At 33.4% G+C, this 21,387-nt stretch overlaps 1 protein-coding gene across 1 annotated transcript; it reads left to right on the top strand.

Annotated features, from left to right (window-relative positions):
• The first annotated feature begins 1,205 nt into the window (after positions 1-1,205).
• LOC110098518 (probable polyamine transporter At1g31830) lies at positions 1,206-13,379 on the top strand. Its single transcript, XM_020825376.2, has 2 exons — positions 1,206-1,342; positions 11,678-13,379. Exon 2 carries the CDS (start codon positions 11,722-11,724, stop codon positions 13,135-13,137), a length of 1,416 nt encoding a protein of 471 aa, XP_020681035.1. The 5' UTR covers positions 1,206-1,342; positions 11,678-11,721; the 3' UTR covers positions 13,138-13,379.
• Positions 13,380-21,387: the final 8,008 nt, after the last annotated feature.

The following is a 21,387-nucleotide window of genomic DNA, read 5'->3' as shown; positions in this document are numbered from 1 at the left end:
ATGAACATGATGGTATTAAGCTGGTGTGTATGTAAGTATTATAATTTTAGTATTATATATGTAATTAGAATAATTTTAAAAGGTAGACAGTAAAACCCTTGGTGTATGACATTTACAAGAGGATGTACCTTGGTGTATGCTTTTTGCTAATGATATTCTTCTTGTTGATAAGACTAGAGAGGGAGTTGAAAGTAAACTTGAATTATGGAGGTCAACATTAGAGACTAAATGTTTTTGCTTGAGTAGATCTAAAACAGAATATATGGAGTGTAATTTTAGTAATAATAGACCTAGTGAGGGGATTATGACTTTGGGCGATCAAGTCAATAATAAGAGTACACATTTTAGATATCTTGGATCTATTATTCAGACTGATGGTGAAATAGATGAGGATATTATCAGCAGAATTCAAGTTGGATGGTTGAAGTGGAGGAATGTAACGGGCTTGTTGTATGATAGAAAAGTACCCCTCAAACTTAAGGGAAAATTCTATAAGATGGTAGTGAGGCCTGCAATCCTTTATGGTACTGAATGTTAGCCATTAAAAGAGAAGCGTAATGCTAAGTTAAGTGTGGCAAAGATGAGGATGCTTAGGTGGATGAGTGGCTTTATCCTTATAGATATGATACAAAATGAGCATATACGTGAAAAGGTTGGAGTAGCTCCAGTATAAGATAAGATTAGAGAGAGTCTCCTTAGATGGCTTGGTCACATAAAACGGCGGCCTTTCAATGACCTGGTTAGGAGAGTAGAGATATTAGATTTGACTTATGTTAAGAAAGATAGAGGCAGATCTAAAAAGACTTGGTTAATAAATATTAAGAATGACCTTTCTTTATTAGATTTAAACGAGAATTTGACTTTTAATATGACACAATAGAGAAAAATGATTCATGCAGCGGATCCCACATAGTGGGATAAAATTTTGATGTTGTTGTTGATTCATGTAGCGGATCCCACATAGTGGGATAAAAGTTTGATGTTGTTGTTGGTGGTAGACAGTACACTATATTTTCAACTTATACAAAAAATCCGCAATACACAACTCATCTTGGCTTGTTGGTTGAGAGTTTAGGCTTCCAGCTAAGAGGTCATGTGTTCAAGTCTTTATGTGCGTTGTGTTTATGAATTTCCCTTAATTGGCATAAATGTAAAAAAAAAAAAAAATTTTCCGCAAGCCGCACTTTTTGTACTTATTATGAGGAGCAGTATCCATACTGAGGGTACTCTTAAATCCTAAAATTTTCGCCGTCTGCTGCTTCCATGGGCTCACATTAGGGAAAAATTATGCGCCGTGGATGAGAGAATGGTGTGCGGTAGCTAAGCTGCTCTTCATTTAACGGTGAGGTGATCTTGAACTGTTTCTTTTTTTTTTTGGTCTACTCTCTCCTTTCTCTTTCCCAGTTTCCCTAATCTATTTTCTGTCGATTTCTTTCGTTTTCCATGTCGAACCCGATTTGTGCAGCTGGTTCTTGTCATCATACGTTGACTATATCTTTTTCCCTAGATCTGATTTCACCTGATGTCGACATCTCATAAAAAACTCGTTTTATCTTTTGTTTAAGTTTGATCCTTTTCCATGTTTGCTGAGTCCTCCCTAATTCATCGTGATATTCATGCCTTATATAACCAGACAAGTCATTTATGGTTTATTATTTGTGTTGCGCACTTGTGTTTAGCAAGAAACAAATTGCTGCAAGTTAATTTTATGATTTGTTTTTTTAGAAATCCTCTCCGGTACTGTGACTTTCTGGTACATACATGCCACATAGGACAGGAAAAAAAAGCATTTTTAACATGTAGCCCGATATTGTAGTCACTTTTTGTGCTCTTTATAGTCTTCTATGTTTCCGCATCTTGATCTGTAGTAGTGAACACATTTCTTTTTTCAACAATTTTTTTAAGAGAATATAAGAATGCGAGATCATCTAGGCTAAAAGTAGGCTAACAGGAAAATGATTGGACTATCTTAACATGAATTTATGGTTTAACCAGGAAATATCACTCCATATCTTAGGTCGTTAGGAAGAGTAATGTAATAATAAGGTAAAACAGAAGATCGGTCCATGGGCATGCATGACTGCAGCATTTGAGTGGATCTCCATTTAATCTTGTGGAGAATAATTGATAAAGAGACGTTTCTTTCATTTCATTTACCAGAGCACAGGAACGATGCAAATGCTGCTACTTTATCTCTCTACAACTTTGTAATCATTTTATGCTATTGATTGTTTTTTTAGTAGCAGGATTTGAACATTTACTCTGAGCATCCCTTATGCCCATTGTAGAAGCTAGAAGGAACTGAGACATTCGAATAATAAATGGTGTAGACTCTAGAGATTCATCACAGGTCCCACAAAAACTGCATATGCTATTGAAATTGCTTTCCAGAAATTGATAATTATCCATTGTCTTTAGCTTCCTGAAAAAGATAGCTATAACACAGAAGAATGTGCTGGTCTGCTTGGTTAATGTTGCACAAGATTGGGGAAATTCTTCTCGGAGAAGAATGCGAGCTAAACTAGTAGAAAACAATCCTTAGGATTGAGCCAATCTTTACCTCCATATATTGGAGTCAGTTTTTTTTTTCAATGGTTTATTATAGCTGAATTCGATTGCAAGGATCAGTATTATTTTAGATGATAAAAGAGTTTGGTGTGTTGGTTGGAACACCAATACGAATAGTTTATCTGTCTCCTGAATGATGATACAAGCAGTTGTCTTTCAGCCAAGGCTTTATGATAATGTAACTTTTGGTGTCTGCTTGAATTTCTTGCTTAACGTGGCCTTTTAGATCCTCCATCCAACAAAGTTTGCTTCAGAATCTTTTATATCATTGTGTTGCTTTCAATCTCTTCCATTGGACCCTTTTGCACCTAATAGTATCTTCCATAAGGAGTCTCTAGACTATCCTGAATTTTGCTGAGATAGTTTGAATTAAGAAAGCAAGTTCACCTTTGTCATGAAGAAGGCATAGAAGAAACATAAATATCCGAATTTAGGTAAAGAAATCAATTAATTTTGAATGAATTTTATTTGTCTTAAATAAATATAAGTAATATTAAATTAATTAATTGTATATGTATTTATCTGAATAGATGCTTGTAGGAATTGTTTGGAAATCAGTTTACTAGTGGGCCCCATTCTCCTCCCTTTTGATAAAGTTCACAGATGTAGACAATATAGGCAATTGGAAACATTTGGGAAGATTTCGGGTCAGAAGTCAATGAACAACACAGTGCATTGAGAGTGATTTCGGTGTAGTGCATTGGGAAGGAATTTGACACAGTGTTGAAGGTAGCGACATCTCCAGTAAAGAAGGTTTCGGCTGTGCAGTTTTTCCTGTAGCAGGATCGGCACAATTCAGCAAGCTGCAAGGGAGAAATTCACAAATTTTACTGTAGACATTTCACTACAATAACCGCGGTACTATAACACAGAAAATCTGTGCGGTTTGGGTAGCCGAGTAATAACAGTGAACAGTAATTTCTATGAGGATTTGGAGGAGTAAGATTAAGAGAGAAATAAGAGAGAAAGTAAAGAAAAATATAAGGATTCTAATGTTTTCATTATCTTTTATATTCTCTAAATTCAGCACAGTTCTAAAGATGATAATCAGATTGTATTGTAGGATTCTTTGGATCTATGCAAAGGAGAGGCTAGAGGTAAATTGTGATGTTAGTATAAATAAAATTTATGCGAATTTATTTGAATACTAAATTAAAAAAATTAGAGAATTAAAAATTATTTGGGTAGGTTACGCACAATCGAAGAAGAGTGCGTGGTGGAGGAATTGAAGAGATGAATTTTCAAGGAGGTAAGTAATGCAAAATTTTAATTAAATGTATATATTGTATCATTGTAGGCATGTATATTAATTTCTAAGGATAACTCAGAAAGATAGTCGTTAAAGAATACGATTTGTATTATGTATATGACAGTCAAGTATTCATGTATGGATAATCACTTGCAAATTTGAATGAATCAAATTTAAAGTAAAGTGTAATATATGACATACCCATTTCTTTATGCAAATGGTATAACTAAGATGATATTATGAAGGCATGTAAAAAAATAAAAACTCTGAATATTGGAAGCTTAGTGAATATCAATTTAAAGTAAAGTTTGGCTATAAAAGATATATGATTTATTCTTATAGGTGGGACAAAAAGGTTCCCATATAGGAGTTTACATTGTAAGTGGGGAAAAAAGGACATCAGAGAATATTATACATACAAACAGGCGTGATAAAAGGGACTCTTAAAGATGCAAAAGTGATCTCTATATAATTTAATGGTGATAATGGCAAGTTTATCTGAGCTCCATTAAATATTATTATGAAAGTGTAGCCAAATTTTTTATAAATTAAAATTGATATTCAGTGTAAACTTTAAAAGAATTAAAGACTAATATTAATTATAATTTTATGATGTTTTATAAGGGTAAATTTATTCAATAATAATTTTAATATTTTGATTTATTACAATTATTATAATTTAACTATTAATTAATTTGTAAAATTTATTGAGCTTCATAGCTTATCAATATCTTTCTTACTGGTTGTTATTACATGAAAAGAAGAGAAAAAGATCGTTGTAGATTAATTTGCAAGTTATTTCACATTTTATGCTAGTATTTATCTTTGTTTGTGAAATCTACATTTGAGGTACGTAAATAGTTCAATGTTATATTATTTTGGAATTGTATTAGTGGCTCTATAAGTATTGCTTTGATAAAACTTTAAGTTATTAAATATTTTCATTAATATAATAGATATATTAATGGATATTTTATATCACTTTTTCAAATGAATGAAAAATCAGATGTTCAATGATGAAAATATTATGTTTATGCTTGTCACACTCTACAGTACTGTTAAGGAGTACTATGAGGTGTTATAAAAGTGGTATCAAAGCAAAGAGTTATGTTTCTGGGGATTTAATGACAGTAGCATAAATATACAAAAGCATAAGTAAATTAAGTTCTCTAAGAGAATGTGATTGGATATGATAGATTTATTACAGAGCCTAGGAGAATATAGTATTTTTAAGTTAGTAATAAGTCTAACTTATCCTCGCTTGTATTTAAGCATATGAAAGTAACATCCAATAAGATGTACATGATTATATAAATACATAACTCATGATATAATGCATTGCAGATATAATGGCTGAAAGAATACTTGAAGGGACTGATGGTCAGTCATTTGAGCCTGATAAGATATCTGAGGGTCTTGAAAGTGTTGCACCAGTAGGAGGCAGTGCATCCAGTGTAGACCATGCACAAGTAGGACCTGATGCTAACGTAATGTCAAGGAATTTAATACAAATGCAAATGATGAGTATGATGATGTGGATAATGGAAATGATGTAATCTATGGTGGGATCTGCAGCACCTAGAGTTCCATCTATTGTTACACCAGCCACTCCTACCACTCCTAATAGTAATGCAAATGCTGAGGCAGGTGACCTTGTGGGAGCAAAAGTAGATAAGCTTCTAAAGCTTTTCCAAATACTAAAACCACCATTGTTTAAAGGTGAAGTTGATGCTAGAAGTGTAGAAGATTGGATTATTATGATTGAGAAAATTTTGAATGAAATGAGACTGAGAACCGATGTATGCCCCTAGCAATCTTTATGTTAGAAGGTGAAGCAGAAAGGTGGTGGAGGGGACAACATCTGAAAAAATTCAAAGTAAGAGAAGAGGATCAAATTATTTAGAAGGAATTTGAGTAAGTCATTAGATGTTGGTATGTTCATCCTTCAGTAAGACAGGCAATACATAAAAGCTTTGTAAATCTAAAACAAGGAGCAAAGATTGTTATTGAGTATAAAGTAGAATTTACAACTCTATCGAGGTATGCTCCGCAGCTTATCAACATTTCAGATGAAAATATTATAGATTTTTGAAAGGATTGAGGGATTCATTGAGATATCAATTAATTCCTCTTCGCATAAATGAATTTGTTGAACTGGTTGAATGTGCTAGATTGTTGGAGAATGATATAGAGCTGGTCAAACAAAAATGGTAGGCTAAAGGAAGAAAGAGACAAGATGATTTCATGAGTGGATCATTAAATAGACAGAAATTTTATCAAAAGCCACAACATCAGTCTATAAGAGTTCCTACACTATTCGTTTATGCAAATTGTGGAAAATCTCCATCCAGGAAAATGTTATTTCTGTGGGGAATTAGGACATATCAAGAGAAACTGTCTAAAGAATGTTCATAGAAGCAGACAATTTAAAGGCAATCAGAGGACAGATCAATATAGAGGTGTCAAACCACAGATGAATCAACCTGCTTTAAAGATAAAAGGAGAAGTCTCAGGTGAAGCAATCAGATTAGCACCAGCTCGAATATTTGCTTTAACTTTTCAAGAGGCTAGGAATCTTCTGATGTGATGACAGATACTTTAAAAATCTCATATTTACCTGTTAGAGTATTTTTTATTCTAGTGCATCTCATTCCTTTATATCTGAGATATTTTATGAGAAGATGTATACGAAACCTGCTATTTTTACTCCTGGGTTGAGTATTAGTTTACCTGCGAGTAACTATTTGAATGCTATTACATCATGTTCAATTAATTTTATGATAGTTGGTAGGAAGCTTCAAGCAGACTTGATGGTACTTTTATTTGTGGAGTTCAAAGTAATTTTGAGAATGAATTGGTCGGTCAAATATTTTTCCACCATTGAATATTGGAAGAAAAGGATCAGATTTGATTTGCCTGTGGAAGAGGTATTTTATTTCAAGTGTAAAAGGGGGGTAATATCATCCTTAATTGCTTCTAGTCATGTTCATAAAAGTTTAAGAGCAGGTGACTTGATTTTCTTAGCAAAGTTAGAAGCAACTAAAGAAAAGGGTGATAATATAAATTCTATTCCTAAAGTGAATGAATTTTTAGATGTTTCTCAGAGGAATGAAAAGATTTACCTCTAGAAAGAGAGGTTGAATTTTCAATAAATCCTCAACCTGGAATAAATCTAATTGTGAAATCACCTTATAGAATGATAACCAAGGAATTGCAAGAATTGAAATGTCAATTGGCTGAATTGATTGAAAAGGATTTTGTCATACTCACTTCATCTCCATGGAGTGCACCGGTATTATTTGTCAAGAAGAATGATAGTTCAATGCGGCTTTGTATTAATTACAGAGAATTAAATAATGTAACAATTAAAAAATAAGTATCATCTTCTAAGAATTGATGATCTATTTGATCAATCAGTAGGTGCTTCTGTCTTCTCCAGAATTGATTTGAGATCAAGTTACTATCAGATTAGAGTGAAAGAATCTGATGTTAAGAAGACGGCTTTTGGTATCAGATATGGTATTATGAATTTTTTGTTATATCATTCGGTCTGACCAATGCCCTAATAGTATTTATGGATATGATGAATAGAATTTTCAAATCTTATTTAGATCAGTTTGTAATCATTTTTATCAATGATATTTTGATCTATTCCAAGAATGATGAAGACCATGCAAATCATTTAAAAGTTGTGCTGGAATTATTGAGGCAACATAAATTGTTTTCTAAATATTCTAAAGGTGAATTCTGGCCAAAGAAAATTTTCTTATTGGGGCACATTGTCAGTGGAGAAAGTATTTTAAAAAAGATAAAAATAGTAGTAGAATTGCCTAGACCAACTAATGTGATAGAGGGCAGAAGTTTCTTGGGATTGGCAGGATATTACAGAAGATTTATTAAAGGCTTTTCTCAAATTGCTTTTCCTGTATCTAAAGTTAATCAGGAAGGACATTAAATTTGAATGGAATGATAATTATGAACAAAGTTATCAAGAATTAAAACAATATTTAACAACTGCATCAGTGTTGACATTTCCTTTTAGAATTGAGGGATTTCAATTGTTCAGCAATACTTCTCTAAAAGGATTGGGTTGTGTGTTGATGCAAAATAAAAAGATGATTGCCTATATTTTCAGACAGTTGAAGCATCATAAAAAAAATTATCCAACTCATGATCTAGAACTAATTGCAGTTGTGTTTGCATTAAAAATTTAGAGATACTACTTGTATGGAGGAAGATGTGAAATTTTTAGATATCACAAAAGTTCGAAATATATTTTCACTCAGAAGGAATCAAATTTGAGACAGAGGAGATGGTTAGAATTTATAAAGGATTATGATCTTGTTACCCAGTACTGTTCAGACAAAGTTAATATAGTTGCTGATGCATTAAGTAGAAAGTCTAGAGCACAATTGAATTGTATGTTTACTATGGAAGAAGAGATGATTAAAGAAATGAAAGTCTTACAATTGGAAGTTAGAATGTAGGGAGGTCAATATTCAGTTAGCCTTAATCAGATGTCAGTTTATCCTTCTTTAGAAGAAGGAATCATTGAAGCTCAGAAGACTAGTACAAAATATCAGAAACTAGCAGTGGTAGTCAGGAAAAAGAAAGGATTTCAATATAAATGACTAGGGAAGAATCATGAGCAGTGGGCATTTATGGATATCAAAGGAATCGGGTCTTATTTTAGAGATTTTATATGAAGCTCATAATTCGGGTTATTCAATCCATCCTGAAAGCACAAAAATGTATAAAGATTTAAAGGCCTTATTTTTGTGGCTAGGAATGAGAAGAGATGTAGCTAAATATGTGATTAAATGTGAAAAGTGTCAAGTCGTTAAGGCTAAGTATCATAAACCTCATGGAATGTTACAATATCTATCAATTCTAGAATAGAAGTGGGAAGAAATAGCTTTGGATTTTGTTACAGGATTTCTCAGATCAAGGAAAGAGCATGATTGTATATGGGTTGTGATTGACAAACTAACAAAGTCAGTCCATTTTCTACCTATTCGTCACACTGATTCAGTGGATAAATTGGCTAGGTTATTTGTGAGGAAAATCATCAGATTGCATGGAATTCTTAAGGTTATTGTGCAGATAGAGATGTATATTTTACATCCAAATTATGGAAGAATATTCATAAAAGTTTGGACACAAAATTGAAATTCAGTATTGTATTTCATCCACAAATAGATAGTCAATCAGAAAAACTGATTCAAGTGCTGGAAGGTTTGTTAAGATTGTATATTTTAGAGGTAGCTGGGAAGATCATATTCCATTGATAGAGTTCACTTACAATAGTATCTACTAATCCAATATTAAGATGGCTCCATATGAAGTTTTATATAGCAAAAAATGCATAATTCCCTTGAGTTGGTTTGAAGTTGGTGAAAGACAATTATTGGGTCCATAGTTAGTGGATCAAGCTACTGAAAATTGTTTGATTAATTAGAGATAGATTAAAAGTAGCTCAAGATCGCCAATAAGAATACTATAATCCTAAGGATGAAATGATAGAATTTGAAGTGGGAGATTTTGTATTCTTGAAAGTGCAACCAATGAAGGGTGTTACTAAATTTGGACGAGGTGGAAAACTTAGTCCTAGATACATTGGTCCATTTGAGATTATTGAAAGAGTGGGATAAGTTGCTTACAAGTTAGTATTACCTGCACACATGTCTGATGTTCACAATATTTTCATGTATCAATACTTAGAAAATGGGTTACATATGAAATTCAGAGAGCTCCTCATAATTAAATTGAACTTCAAAAAGATTTGATGTATATTGAAGAACTTGAAATGAAGATGAAAAGGGATATTCGTAAATTGAGAAATAGAAAGATTCATATTATAAAAGTAAAATGGAATCACAGATCATTGGAGAATGTTACATGGGAAAAAAAAATTGACATGAAACTAAAGTATCTTCACCTGTTTGATAAAATATGAAAAGTCGAATGTCGGGGACGAAATTCTATTGAGAGGGAAGATTTGTAATATCTGAATTCAGGTAAAAAAAAATCAATTAATTTTAAATTAATTTTATTTATCTTATCAATTACTATTAAATAAATATAAGTAATATTAAATTATTTAATTGTATATTCATTTATATGAATTACTATAGTACAAAGAAAATCCGTGCGGTTTGGGTAGCCGAGTAATAACAGTGAACAGTCATTTGTGAGGATTTGGAGTAAGATTAAGAGAAAAAAGATAGAATTTAAGAAAAAGTTAAGGATTCTAATGTTGTCATTGTCTTTTATATTCTCTAAATTTAGCAAAGTTTTAAAGATGATAATCATATTGTATTGTGTGATTCTTTGGATCTATGCAAAGGGGAGGTTACGAGGTAAATTATAATGCTAGTATAAATGAAATTTATGCGAATTTATTTGAATAATAAATTATAGAAATTAGAGAGAATTAAAAATAATTTGTGTAGCTTACTTATAATTGAACAAGAGTGTGTTGTGGATGAATTGAAGAGACGAATATTCAAGTAGGTAAGTAATGTAAAGTTTTAATTAAAAGAATATTTTCTATTATTGTAGACATATGTATATATATATATTGATTTTTAAGGATAACTTAGAAAATTAGTCGTTAAATGATACAATTTATATTATGTATATGACAGTCAAGTATTCATGTGTGGGTAATCACTTGTAAATTTGAATGAATCAAATTTAAAGTAAAGTATAATATATGTCATACATATTTCTTTATACAAATGGTAAAACAAAGATGGTATTATGATGACCTGTAAAAAAATAAGAACTTTGAATATAAGAAGCTTAGTGAATATCAATTTAAAATAAAGTTTGGTTATAAAGGATGTATGACTTACAAGTGTAGGTGGGATAAAAGGGTTTCCATAATGAGACTATATTGTAAGTGGGATCAAAGGGACCCCAGAGAATATTATACCTACATAGTAGGTGGGGCAAAAGGGATCCTTAAAGAGGTAAATGAGACTTCTATATAATTTAATAGCGATAATGTCAGGTTTATTTGAGCTCAATTGAATATTGTTATGAAAGTGTAGCCAAATCTTATACATATTAAATTGATATTCAGTGTAAACTTTAGAAGAAGTAAAGACTAATGTTAAATATGATTTTATGATGTTTTACAAGTAAGGATAAGTTTATTTAATGATAATTTGAATATTTTAATTTATTATAATAATTGTATTTTAACTGTTAATTAATTTGCAAAGCTTATTGAGCCTCATAGCTCACCAGTATATTTCTTACTGGCTGTTGTTACAGGAAAGGGAAAGGAAAATATCGTTACAGATTAATTTACAAGTTATTTCATATTTTATGCTAGTATTTATCTTTGTTTGTGAAGTTTATATTTGAGGTATGTAAATATTTCAGTGATGTATTACTTTGGAGTTATATTAGTGACTCTATAAGTTTGTTTTGATGTTTCCATTTATATAATGAAAATATTAGTGGATATTTTATATGATTTTCCAAATGAATGAAAAGTATTAGATGTTTAATGATTAAAATATTATATTTATGCTTGTTACACTCTACAGTACTGTTAATATGTATTGTGAGGTGTTAGAAGAACTTCCTGTGAAAAAGTTGTAATGCCATATCTCAGAAGAATTTTCCATGGATATAGTACTTATATGCTTGGAGCATATGGATTTATTTCTGATAGCTGCATAATAAGCATGTGAGATATATTTACCTTTCTGCATCTCATTCAAAAGCTCTGAAGCTTTATAAAGATCATTTTCTTATTCAGTTCTTTTAATACTGCGGTTTCTTTACTCAATTTAAATTAAAAAATGTAAGCTTTGTATGGGGTCTGATTGTGTGTATGTTTCACAGAGAAATTGAGAAGTCCGGCAAAGAGCAAAGGTTCTTCAAGGCACATGGGGGACACAGGTGGCCAACAAGACAGCGACACCAATGAAGAATCTCAAAAATCCAAAAAATTTCAGAAAGTCTCCATTATCCCTCTTATTTTCTTAATCTTCTACGAGGTCTCTGGTGGGCCTTTTGGAATAGAAGACAGTGTTCATGCCGCCGGCCCTCTTCTTTCAATTCTTGGATTTTTAATACTTCCATTAATATGGAGCATTCCAGAAGCACTGATTACTGCCGAATTGGGCACAATGTTTCCAGAGAATGGTGGTTATGTTCTCTGGGTGTCTTCTTCTTTGGGTCCTTTCTGGGGTTTCCAACAAGGTTGGATGAAATGGCTAAGTGGTGTCATAGATAATGCTCTGTATCCTGTTCTTTTTTTAGACTATCTGAAGTCTGGAATTCCAGCTCTAGGAGGGGGACTTATGAGAACATTGGCAGTGTTGATTCTTACTGTAGGTTTGACTTACATGAACTACAGAGGGCTTGCTATAGTTGGATGGGTAGCTGTATTTCTTGGAGTTTTCTCAATTCTTCCTTTCATTGTAATGGGGTTCATAGCCATTCCAAGGCTAGATGTTTCACGATGGTTGATAGCTGATTTTAACAATGTTGATTGGGGTCTATATTTGAATACCCTTTTTTGGAATTTGAATTATTGGGACTCAATAAGCACTTTGGCAGGAGAGGTCCACAATCCAAAGAAGACTCTACCAAAGGCACTATTTTACGCTTTAATATTAGTTGTCTTGGTGTATATTTATCCTCTTTTGACTGGCACAGGAGCTATTCCACTGGAGAGGGAGCTCTGGACTGACGGCTACTTTTCTGAAATTGCCAAAATACTCGGTGGTGTTTGGCTGAGATTGTGGCTACAAGGTGCATCAGCGTTGTCAAACATGGGGATGTTTGTTGCTGAAATGAGCAGCGACTCTTATCAACTTCTTGGTATGGCTGAGAAAGGGATGCTACCTGATTTCTTTGCCAAGAGGTCTCAATATGGAACACCATTTGTAGGGATTCTTTTTTCTGCATCTGGTGTGCTATTGCTCTCATGGATGAGCTTCCAAGAAATAGTTGCTGCTGAGAATTTTCTCTACTGTTTTGGAATGATTTTGGAGTTTATAGCCTTCATAAAGCTACGAATAAAGTGCCCATCAGCACCTCGTCCATATAAGGTCCCTTTGGATACTCTTGGTTGCACTTTGATGCTCATCCCTCCTACCGTTTTGATACTAGTGGTTTTAACTTTTTCTTCTTTCAAAGTCATGATTGTTAGCCTCTTTGCCATGCTTGTTGGGTTTATATTACATCCTTGTCTGATTTATACTGAAAAGAATCGATGGTTGAAGTTCTCAACGAGCTCTGATCTCCATTACGGTCAAGGTTCGGAGCATGAGGATGCTGAAAATTTGATCAGTTAAATCTAGTTACATTGGATGCGTTACCATTGTTGCTGCATGAGAGGCTTGTTGTGCTTCGAATATCAGGTTGGATTCAGTTCATGTTGTGGCTGGATTTTGTTCATTGAGAATTCGTCATTAACATGTAAAGGCCATACTTTTTGAAAATAAATGGCATGTGAGGTCACTTGGGACTCCAAGGCTTGAAAATTTGTGAAACTAAAATTCAGCAAGCAAGTCTCAACTCCTGTTTTCACTTCTTATCTTCATGGCTTACCCCTAGTGCTTCTATTGTATTTTATTTTGTTCACATGTCCCTAGAACTCTGCATGCTTGGTAAGGGCACTCCCAATAGAGGGAGGCCGCAGACATATCTGCTCAAGATTGGAAAAGGCTCGTAAGGAGATACTTCCTCTATGTCCACTGACAAAGAAACAGAACCAAGCAAGATTAAGGCTTCGTTTGGAAATGGCTTTTTTACTGTTTCTTTAATTTTTTAGTACAAAATTTAAATTTTTTACTAAAATGTTGTTTTAAGAAGTAGTAAGAAAACTCTTCCAAATGAAATCTAAGGCCCCGTTTGGACGGTTTTCTTACTGTTTCTTAAAGCAGCTTTCTAGTACTAGAAAGATGCTTTAAGAAGCAGTAAAAAAGCCGCTCCAAATGAAGTTTAAGCATAACCTTATGTAGGACCCTATATGGTGTCTTAATGTAGGTCTATTGTTGATATGCTCAAAATCATGTATACTTGTTCCCTTAGATGAAAATCAAGAACTCAAAGAATCTAATTTAATAATCATAAAGCAACTCATTTGATTGAAAATCACCATATAGATGAAAATGACATTGCATCGATTTGTCAAAACTAATCACACGTGCAAACGATGAAAATCAGATGTTAGAGAATAGGACAAAAATAGAAATAAAAGCTATTAAATAGCAGAATTATGTCTCCTGTATGCAGATAACTTACAAAAAAAAAAAAAAATTTGGGGAAAGTTTTGGCTTAGCCGTATATTAAAATATGAAATAACTAACAATTACAAGTAAAAACAAAACCCAAAAAATCAGAGCTCCAAAAAGAAGAGCATGCCCAACAGAGCAACAAAAAACCTGCTCAAAGAAAACACAACAAGCAATAAAAAATACAGCTCCCTAAGCCAAAAAGAGTCTGGACCCAGGAATGTGAACCAACAGAACATCATAAAACTCAATCCCCTGGTTGCCCGTAAACCATCCAAGGAGAACCTGCAAAGGGAGCATCATCATTATCCAAGGCATAGGCATAACTGGCATTGAAGTCAGAGCAGGCAAACATATATAAGCTTCGAAACATAAGCACCCAGCGACAGCCAAAAGGAAAACCAATCCGTTCTGTTCCAACAACGAGAGAGGCAGAGCAATATAAACCAAGAGATCAGCAACCATATGAACATCTAGAGAAGTAATTATTCATAAGCAACTTAATATTTGTGAAAAAGATTTCCACTTGCTAACTCTATCAAAAACAGCTCTTTTGATAATAGTAGAGGTAGTACTACTGCTATTCATAATGTTCCCAAAACTTCTACTATTCCTTTCTCTCCAAATGAAGTAGAGGCAGCAACTCACAAAAAGAAGGTATAAATTTTTGACATTCTTATGAGCATTAAATTCTGCATCAATCCACTCACATAGATGAAGAATCGATGGTCTTAGAAGCAAACGATTAGATGAGGGTATAAGATTTATAATGACAACATGTGAGTATGAGCATTCAAAAAATAGATGTGTCACACTTTCAGAGTGACTATGACATAAGCTGCATATTGATGGAACAGTAATATTTCTTTTTTGCAAAGCATCAGTAGTTTTCAAACCCCCTACAACAGCAATCCAAGAGTAACACGAATATCTCAAAGAATGATAGGGATGCCATATCAGATTATACCAATTGCACCTATGCAGATGTGAGTAAAACTCAATTAAATAACTACTGAACATGTTGTTATCCCGATTATCCCAAAGTAAGCAAGAGTTAATGTTGCCATATATTTGAATCCCATTGATAGCATTATATAATGCAGGTGGTAGGTGTTCAGGGAGGACCCATACCCCATCTAATATGTATTGTCCAACAAGATCGTTGGAATGTGAAACATTCAGCCAATATTGCCCCTCAGCGGTATCTCCAATCTTACAATATTAAAACTAGTGGTCCCAGTGTAATGAAATGGGGGTTTGTGAGTTAATTTTAAAGGTGAATTTGGGCTTAACAGCAACAACAGTGGTACAGATAGATTTCCAAAATGAGATGCATAGCTCGGAGCAGGCTTCCATGGGCAGGAATATCTTTAAACAAGCCAATTAGGAAAAATCAATTTGTTGTTATACATCCTGAGTATAACAGAACAATTGTAAGCAAATTGTAAAGCCTGAATAGAGGGCAATTCCAGACCCCCATAAAGTTTGGGCCTGCAGACAGAGTACCATGAGATCATGTGGGTTTTTTTTCTTTTACAAAACTTTCAATCTCCACTTGCACTAAAGGCTAGCTTTTTTTTTATTTTTTTAAATCTTAATTTTAGAAATTAGTGACATGGACATCTATTTCTTTTTATAAACTCACTTTTTTTTTACTCAGTTTTTTTTATTTGGTTGAGTAGTTGTAGTTTCTTTTTTAGTTATCATATTAATTTTATATTATTTTGTTATTATTTTAACAAAATAATATAATATTGATGAATTATCATATATCAACCTACCACGATCATCCTACTATAATAATATTTGATTGAACATTAATGTAATACAACTGATATGATGTGAAAGGTCTTTATTTGTTGTTGCATCAAATAAATAACACTGTTCAATTATCATGCACTAGCTGTGAAATCCTATGCTATCAATAATATTTCATCTACTTAGGATTGCTACATACATAGAAAAACTTATTAAACAATAAATACGTAGACACTAAAAAATAACTTGTAATAAATTAAGTTTACTAGACAAAACTCACTTTTAGATCATCTAAAATGCTATATTAATATGTATTATAGAACAAATTAAAAAATTAGTAATAATCACACACTTACAAATAAATGCGATATTTAATATGTTATTTAAATTTAGATAGGCCTGAATTTTTATTCGGTGCTGTCTCCGAACATAGCTCTACATCCGGAATCCAGCAAAATTGCGCCACGTGGATCCCGCTGACCCCACCATTTCTATTTAGCACGTTTTTTCCACTTAGCGCGCCCGACAACCCGACATGAACTATATGCAAAAAATTACTTTTTACCGAGCATTTCAGTTTTTCAAATTCACCCAAGGCATTTCAGTTTTTCAAAATCGACCAATCGTTTTAAAATTCTGAGCGTTTCAGTTTAAAAAAGTTGCAGGAAATCTTCTTCTTCGTCTGAAGCTCGTTACGTTTACTCCACATTTTTCATTGCAGAAATTGAAGGCATGACTATGGTCAGTTTTTTTCATACCAGGATAACTTATATTTGTTCATGTTTATTGTTTAAGGTTAGGTTTTTTTGTATATTATGTACCAGTGGGTACCGGTTTGTACCTGTGCATATCAGTGTTCATCGGTGTGTATCGCTGGGTACCCCATCTGGGTAACGTACTGCTGTGTACCTCTATTCGGTGCAAAAACAAAAGGCATGGCTACCGATTTTTTTTACTAGAATAAGTTTTATTTCTTTAAATGTCATGTTTTATAGTTTATGGTTAGGGTTTTTTTGTATATTTTGTAGTATGTATCATCTGGGAATCGCTCGGTACCCACCTAGGTATCCCGTCTAGGTATCCCTTCTGTTTACCCTGTCTGGGTACCACTGGGTACTGTTGGGTACCACTCGGAACAGCATCTGGGTACTTTTGGTGGGTACTGCTAGGTACTTTTTGCTTATCAACTTCAACTAATTTGCAGGGATATGTTCCAAAGATTAGTTTTTGTTGTATAACTTCGACATTTAGAGAAGTATGCGATCATTTGGTTGAAACATTCGGCTAAGATTTTGTGTATAGGCATGTTCAACTACATCAATTTATGTCGATGCAACGCTTCGTTCATAATGTTCCATTGGTTTACAAGTTGTTGTCATTCTGGGATATCAAAAAGTAATGCTTCATCATTAAGAAAAGGAAGTTAGCATTCACTGTCGATGAAGTTTCCTTGATCTTAGGCCTGCCGAATAAAGGAAATCATTTTGACTTGGGAAGTGTCTGAATCACCGAGAAATTCGGAAATGACATAAAGAAGGAGGTGTTTAGTCTGGACGACTCAACTCCACTTCCCAAGCTTGTGAAGAAATTCATCATTTATTTATTGTCCAACCTTTTATTCATTTGCGTAACTACCGAATACCAGCTACTATCCTTAGTGCAGCTCATGCTACATAGTAGTTTTTATCTTACAATTGGCTAGAATCGATTAGAGATTTCCTTGTGGGAGAGTTCAACCAAATTACGAAGAAGTTTGTGAAAGTCCAACCACTTGGTTACATAAATGGATCTATATAAAAGTACGAGATGCGCCAAGAGAGGGGGGGGGGGGAATTGGAAATTTATTGCAATAAAAAGATAAACCTAAACAGGAGTTCTATTTTTTTGTGTTTTTAAATTTTAAACAAAAATATTAAGTTGATGCGGAAGCGAATGCTTAAAACATGATTGCAACAATAAGTGGTGAAATTTTAACTTATTCAACAAAGAATTCCACTATGATTTTTATCAAGCAATGTTGACAAAAGTAAAATGCAAAACATAAATAAAGTGCAGTAAAGGAAAAATCACACTAGAGAATTTATAGTGGTTCGATCACTTGACCTACGTCCACTCTCCGGAGTCCTCCACTCTAGGAATTTTACTGCTAAATAGTAATTCTCCTTTTGCCCCAACAGAAAGGAGGATAAGCCTTTACAAACATCACTTTCACCACCATGGTGTGGCGGAGTACTAAGCGCTATGTCACCCTCCCGGTGACGGCAGCGAACCTTCTCATTTTTCTCCCTCCAGGAGAAGGCAGAGTACCCTATTAGAGTATACGGACCTTGAAAGATCTCCCCCTTAGAAAGCCTCCCATAATATCTTCTCGGGCCACAGGAGGAGCAACATGCAACAAGCTAGGAGCAACAGTGTTATCTCCCTCACACTCCTCCCTCACAAAGTCCACCTTCTCCTTCCTCTCACAAACCCCAAAATCTTCTCAAGAGCTCTCTCCCATGAAATCCCCTTCTAGTCACGTTCCTCTCTCACACACACTTCTCAAAAAATAGAAGTTTAGATATTTAAATCAGGCTCTAAGAAACCCTAATTTTCAATATAACTGTTTCTATTCGTACAATACAATCCAAGATCGTACAATATGATCAGTTCAAAAAAGCCTTCATCCTGGTACGAAGGAGTATGAACAGGTAATTTTTTTTTAACAATTTTGTACAGTACAATATAACATCGTCCAGTACGATATGTTAAATTCCTTTTGTTTGTATAGTACAATATAACCTCGTACTGTATGAACCATATCATACAATATGATTACCAATCAGTAATTAATCCTTGATTAGGTTTACTAATCACGAGATTAATTTAAGTAAGTATTGAAAAACTCATATTATACGATAGGATCGTACAATATTATCAGTTCAAAATTTAAGAATAAAAAACTTACTTAAATTAATCTGACGGCTAGGGTTTTTAATTAGAAACACATCGTACAATACGATGCATATCTTATAGTACAATTTGTTCATAAATAGCCATTGAACCAGAGCGGATCATACAATACGATGGATACTCGTACAGTACGATCGATAGAAAAAAAAAATTCTTCATTTTTTAAAAAATCTCTCCCCCTGTGTGTATGCATGGTTGCTTAGTTTTGCATATAATTTATGGCCAGACTCAACAAAAAAATAATAATAATAAAGAAAAATTTAAAGGGTTATAGACTCCAAATCCTACTCTACCCAGTCTTGAGCCTTCTTGTTGTCCTGAGTAATTTGTGATCTCCCTGAAATAGTAGTACTCATAGACAAGAGTAGAATTCAAAGATATTCAATGAATAATAATTCAATCGATATTATTTGTCATCATCAAAATCTCATAGTATGATTATTGGACTGTAACACTATACATATTTTATTTGTGAGTACATATAAAGTTTTAGATGCGAGCTCGATTCCATGATATTACTTTTTGGATTTACAACATTATTTTTCTTACGACTGATCAATCTTATTAATGCTTTTGACAAAAAATATTGATGAGCCAGTTGAGGCATGATATATGCACATTCCACCCACACCGTGTAAAAACTCAAAAAAATGAATATAATTTCCGTGAATAAAACCGAGCATTTTGCTTTGATATTGGACTACTTTTAATTAAAGGTACAATTTCAGACTGGTTGCATTTGAAATCTTCATCATATTTATTCCGACGACAAATCTTTATCACCTTCTCTAAGCCTAGAAAATAATTAGTTATACAACTTGTTGGCTTAGAAATGCCATGACGACACACCATGTTCGTGGATTCGCTACAATGTGTTGAAAGAATACTAAGGTTAAAATAACTCTTGTTGAATGTTGTAGATCATTTGTTCCTTATTTTATAAAGCTCATTCAACAAGTCATGGTTGTGGAGGTCCTCTTCATTGATCATTTCTACCCAGGTTCTCTCAAACTCCTTCTCGGAAACACACTTGCTTAAACATTTATAAAAAAGACCTCTTACTTTATTGTTGCTATTGAAGCACTACACCTTGGACGACGACTTTTTGTTGATGTGCCGTTGGCACAGTCTACAACATGTTTGAGGTAATGCAATTTCAATTTCCATAACCATTGTCTGGTATTGATCAGTAAATATTATAATGAGATACTTATCACCCATTATTCACAAAAAAATTTAAATAATAATGTAAATGATTCAATTATTTCCTCTGATATAAATACCACCCCTAAAAGAACATTATGTCAATGATTATTAACTCCAACAAATGGTGCGCATGCTAGATTATACTTGTTAAGCCTATAACTAGTATAAAAAATCATCACATCTCCAAATCAGTCATAATATATTCTCCCCAACCCATCAACAAAAAAAAATCAACAATCTATCATCCTTATCAGTTTGGATGTCCCATTCAAACATGTTATCAACAATTAGTCAATCTTTAAAAAGTTCAATTAGGAAATTGATGTTCCCATTCTCAATTTTCGCTCTTTTCTCTTTCTGAATGTAGTTATATGCATCCCTTTTAGAGAATCCTATATTTTCTGTACATCTTACATCATCAGTTAGGTATGTAAAAGCATCAACAGTTCTTATCCCGGCTTCTGTCATTGATTTAAGAACATATAGTTTCTCATCACTAATATTTCTATATGTTCTAAGCAAATGTTGATCTTCACACCTAGCTAATTCGTGATTGTGGCTCTCTATGCATTTTTGCACCATCCATACTCCATCTAGGTCCACTAAAAATCTAATCATAAGTCATCGTATTGGATTTTTCTATATTTTGATTTGGAGGTTAAGTCAATATCTTTCTTAAATCTAGCTTTCGAACATACAAAGTCCTTGAATTTTATTATTCTCGAATTAGGCCAGTAACTGTGTTGTTCTTTGTGAACACTAAAACCAACATTATGAGTGTAATGGAAATACATCTCATATGCTTCCTTCTCACAGTTATAAACATCTTGCGAACAAGAAAAACTTATTAAACACTTCGATTTGAACATGGAAATGAAAACACACCAGCGGTACCCACCAGTACACAGCATCTTTACCCAGCATCGTAACCTAGCAGTACAAAGCGGCGGCACACTAGTGATATTACACAATAAAAAAACATTTCATCATTCAAGTAAGATTTCACACATAAACATCTTCAGAGTATTAAACGAAACACCCTAAAAAAAGAAATTAAACAAAATTGTAGCTTCTTCAAGGAGAAAGAGTAAAACCTCTTCAAAGTATTATATTTATTGATAATATCTCTGTCTTATCTTCCATAGTTTATACCAAATTGTTGTGTGAAACCTTGAGCGATAAGGCGAGCTTTGTATCGTTCTACTTGACCATTCAGATGAACTTTGGTTTGAAAGTCCATTTACAGCCTAATATGGGCGTGTTGGAGAATAATGGACCAAGTACCTTGCTGTTGGAGAGCAAGGAATTCAGAAGACATAGCAGCACGCCAGTGTTGAAATTTGGTGGCTTGGGAGTAAGTGGTGAGAGTAGGTTGAGGTGTAGTGGTGACTC

The sequence above is a fragment of the Dendrobium catenatum genome, unplaced genomic scaffold (assembly GCF_001605985.2).
Source record: "Dendrobium catenatum unplaced genomic scaffold, ASM160598v2 fragScaff_scaffold_1329, whole genome shotgun sequence".
NCBI classification, from domain to species: Eukaryota; Viridiplantae; Streptophyta; class Magnoliopsida; order Asparagales; family Orchidaceae; genus Dendrobium; species Dendrobium catenatum.
Note: the sequence above shows the minus strand (reverse complement) of the source record. Positions and strands in the feature narration are given on the sequence as shown.

Bases quoted from the DNA above. Each gene is read 5' to 3' on its own strand.
- LOC110098518 (XM_020825376.2), top strand. From the start codon at position 11,722: ATGGGGGACACAGGTGGCCAACAAGACAGCGACACCAATGAAGAATCT.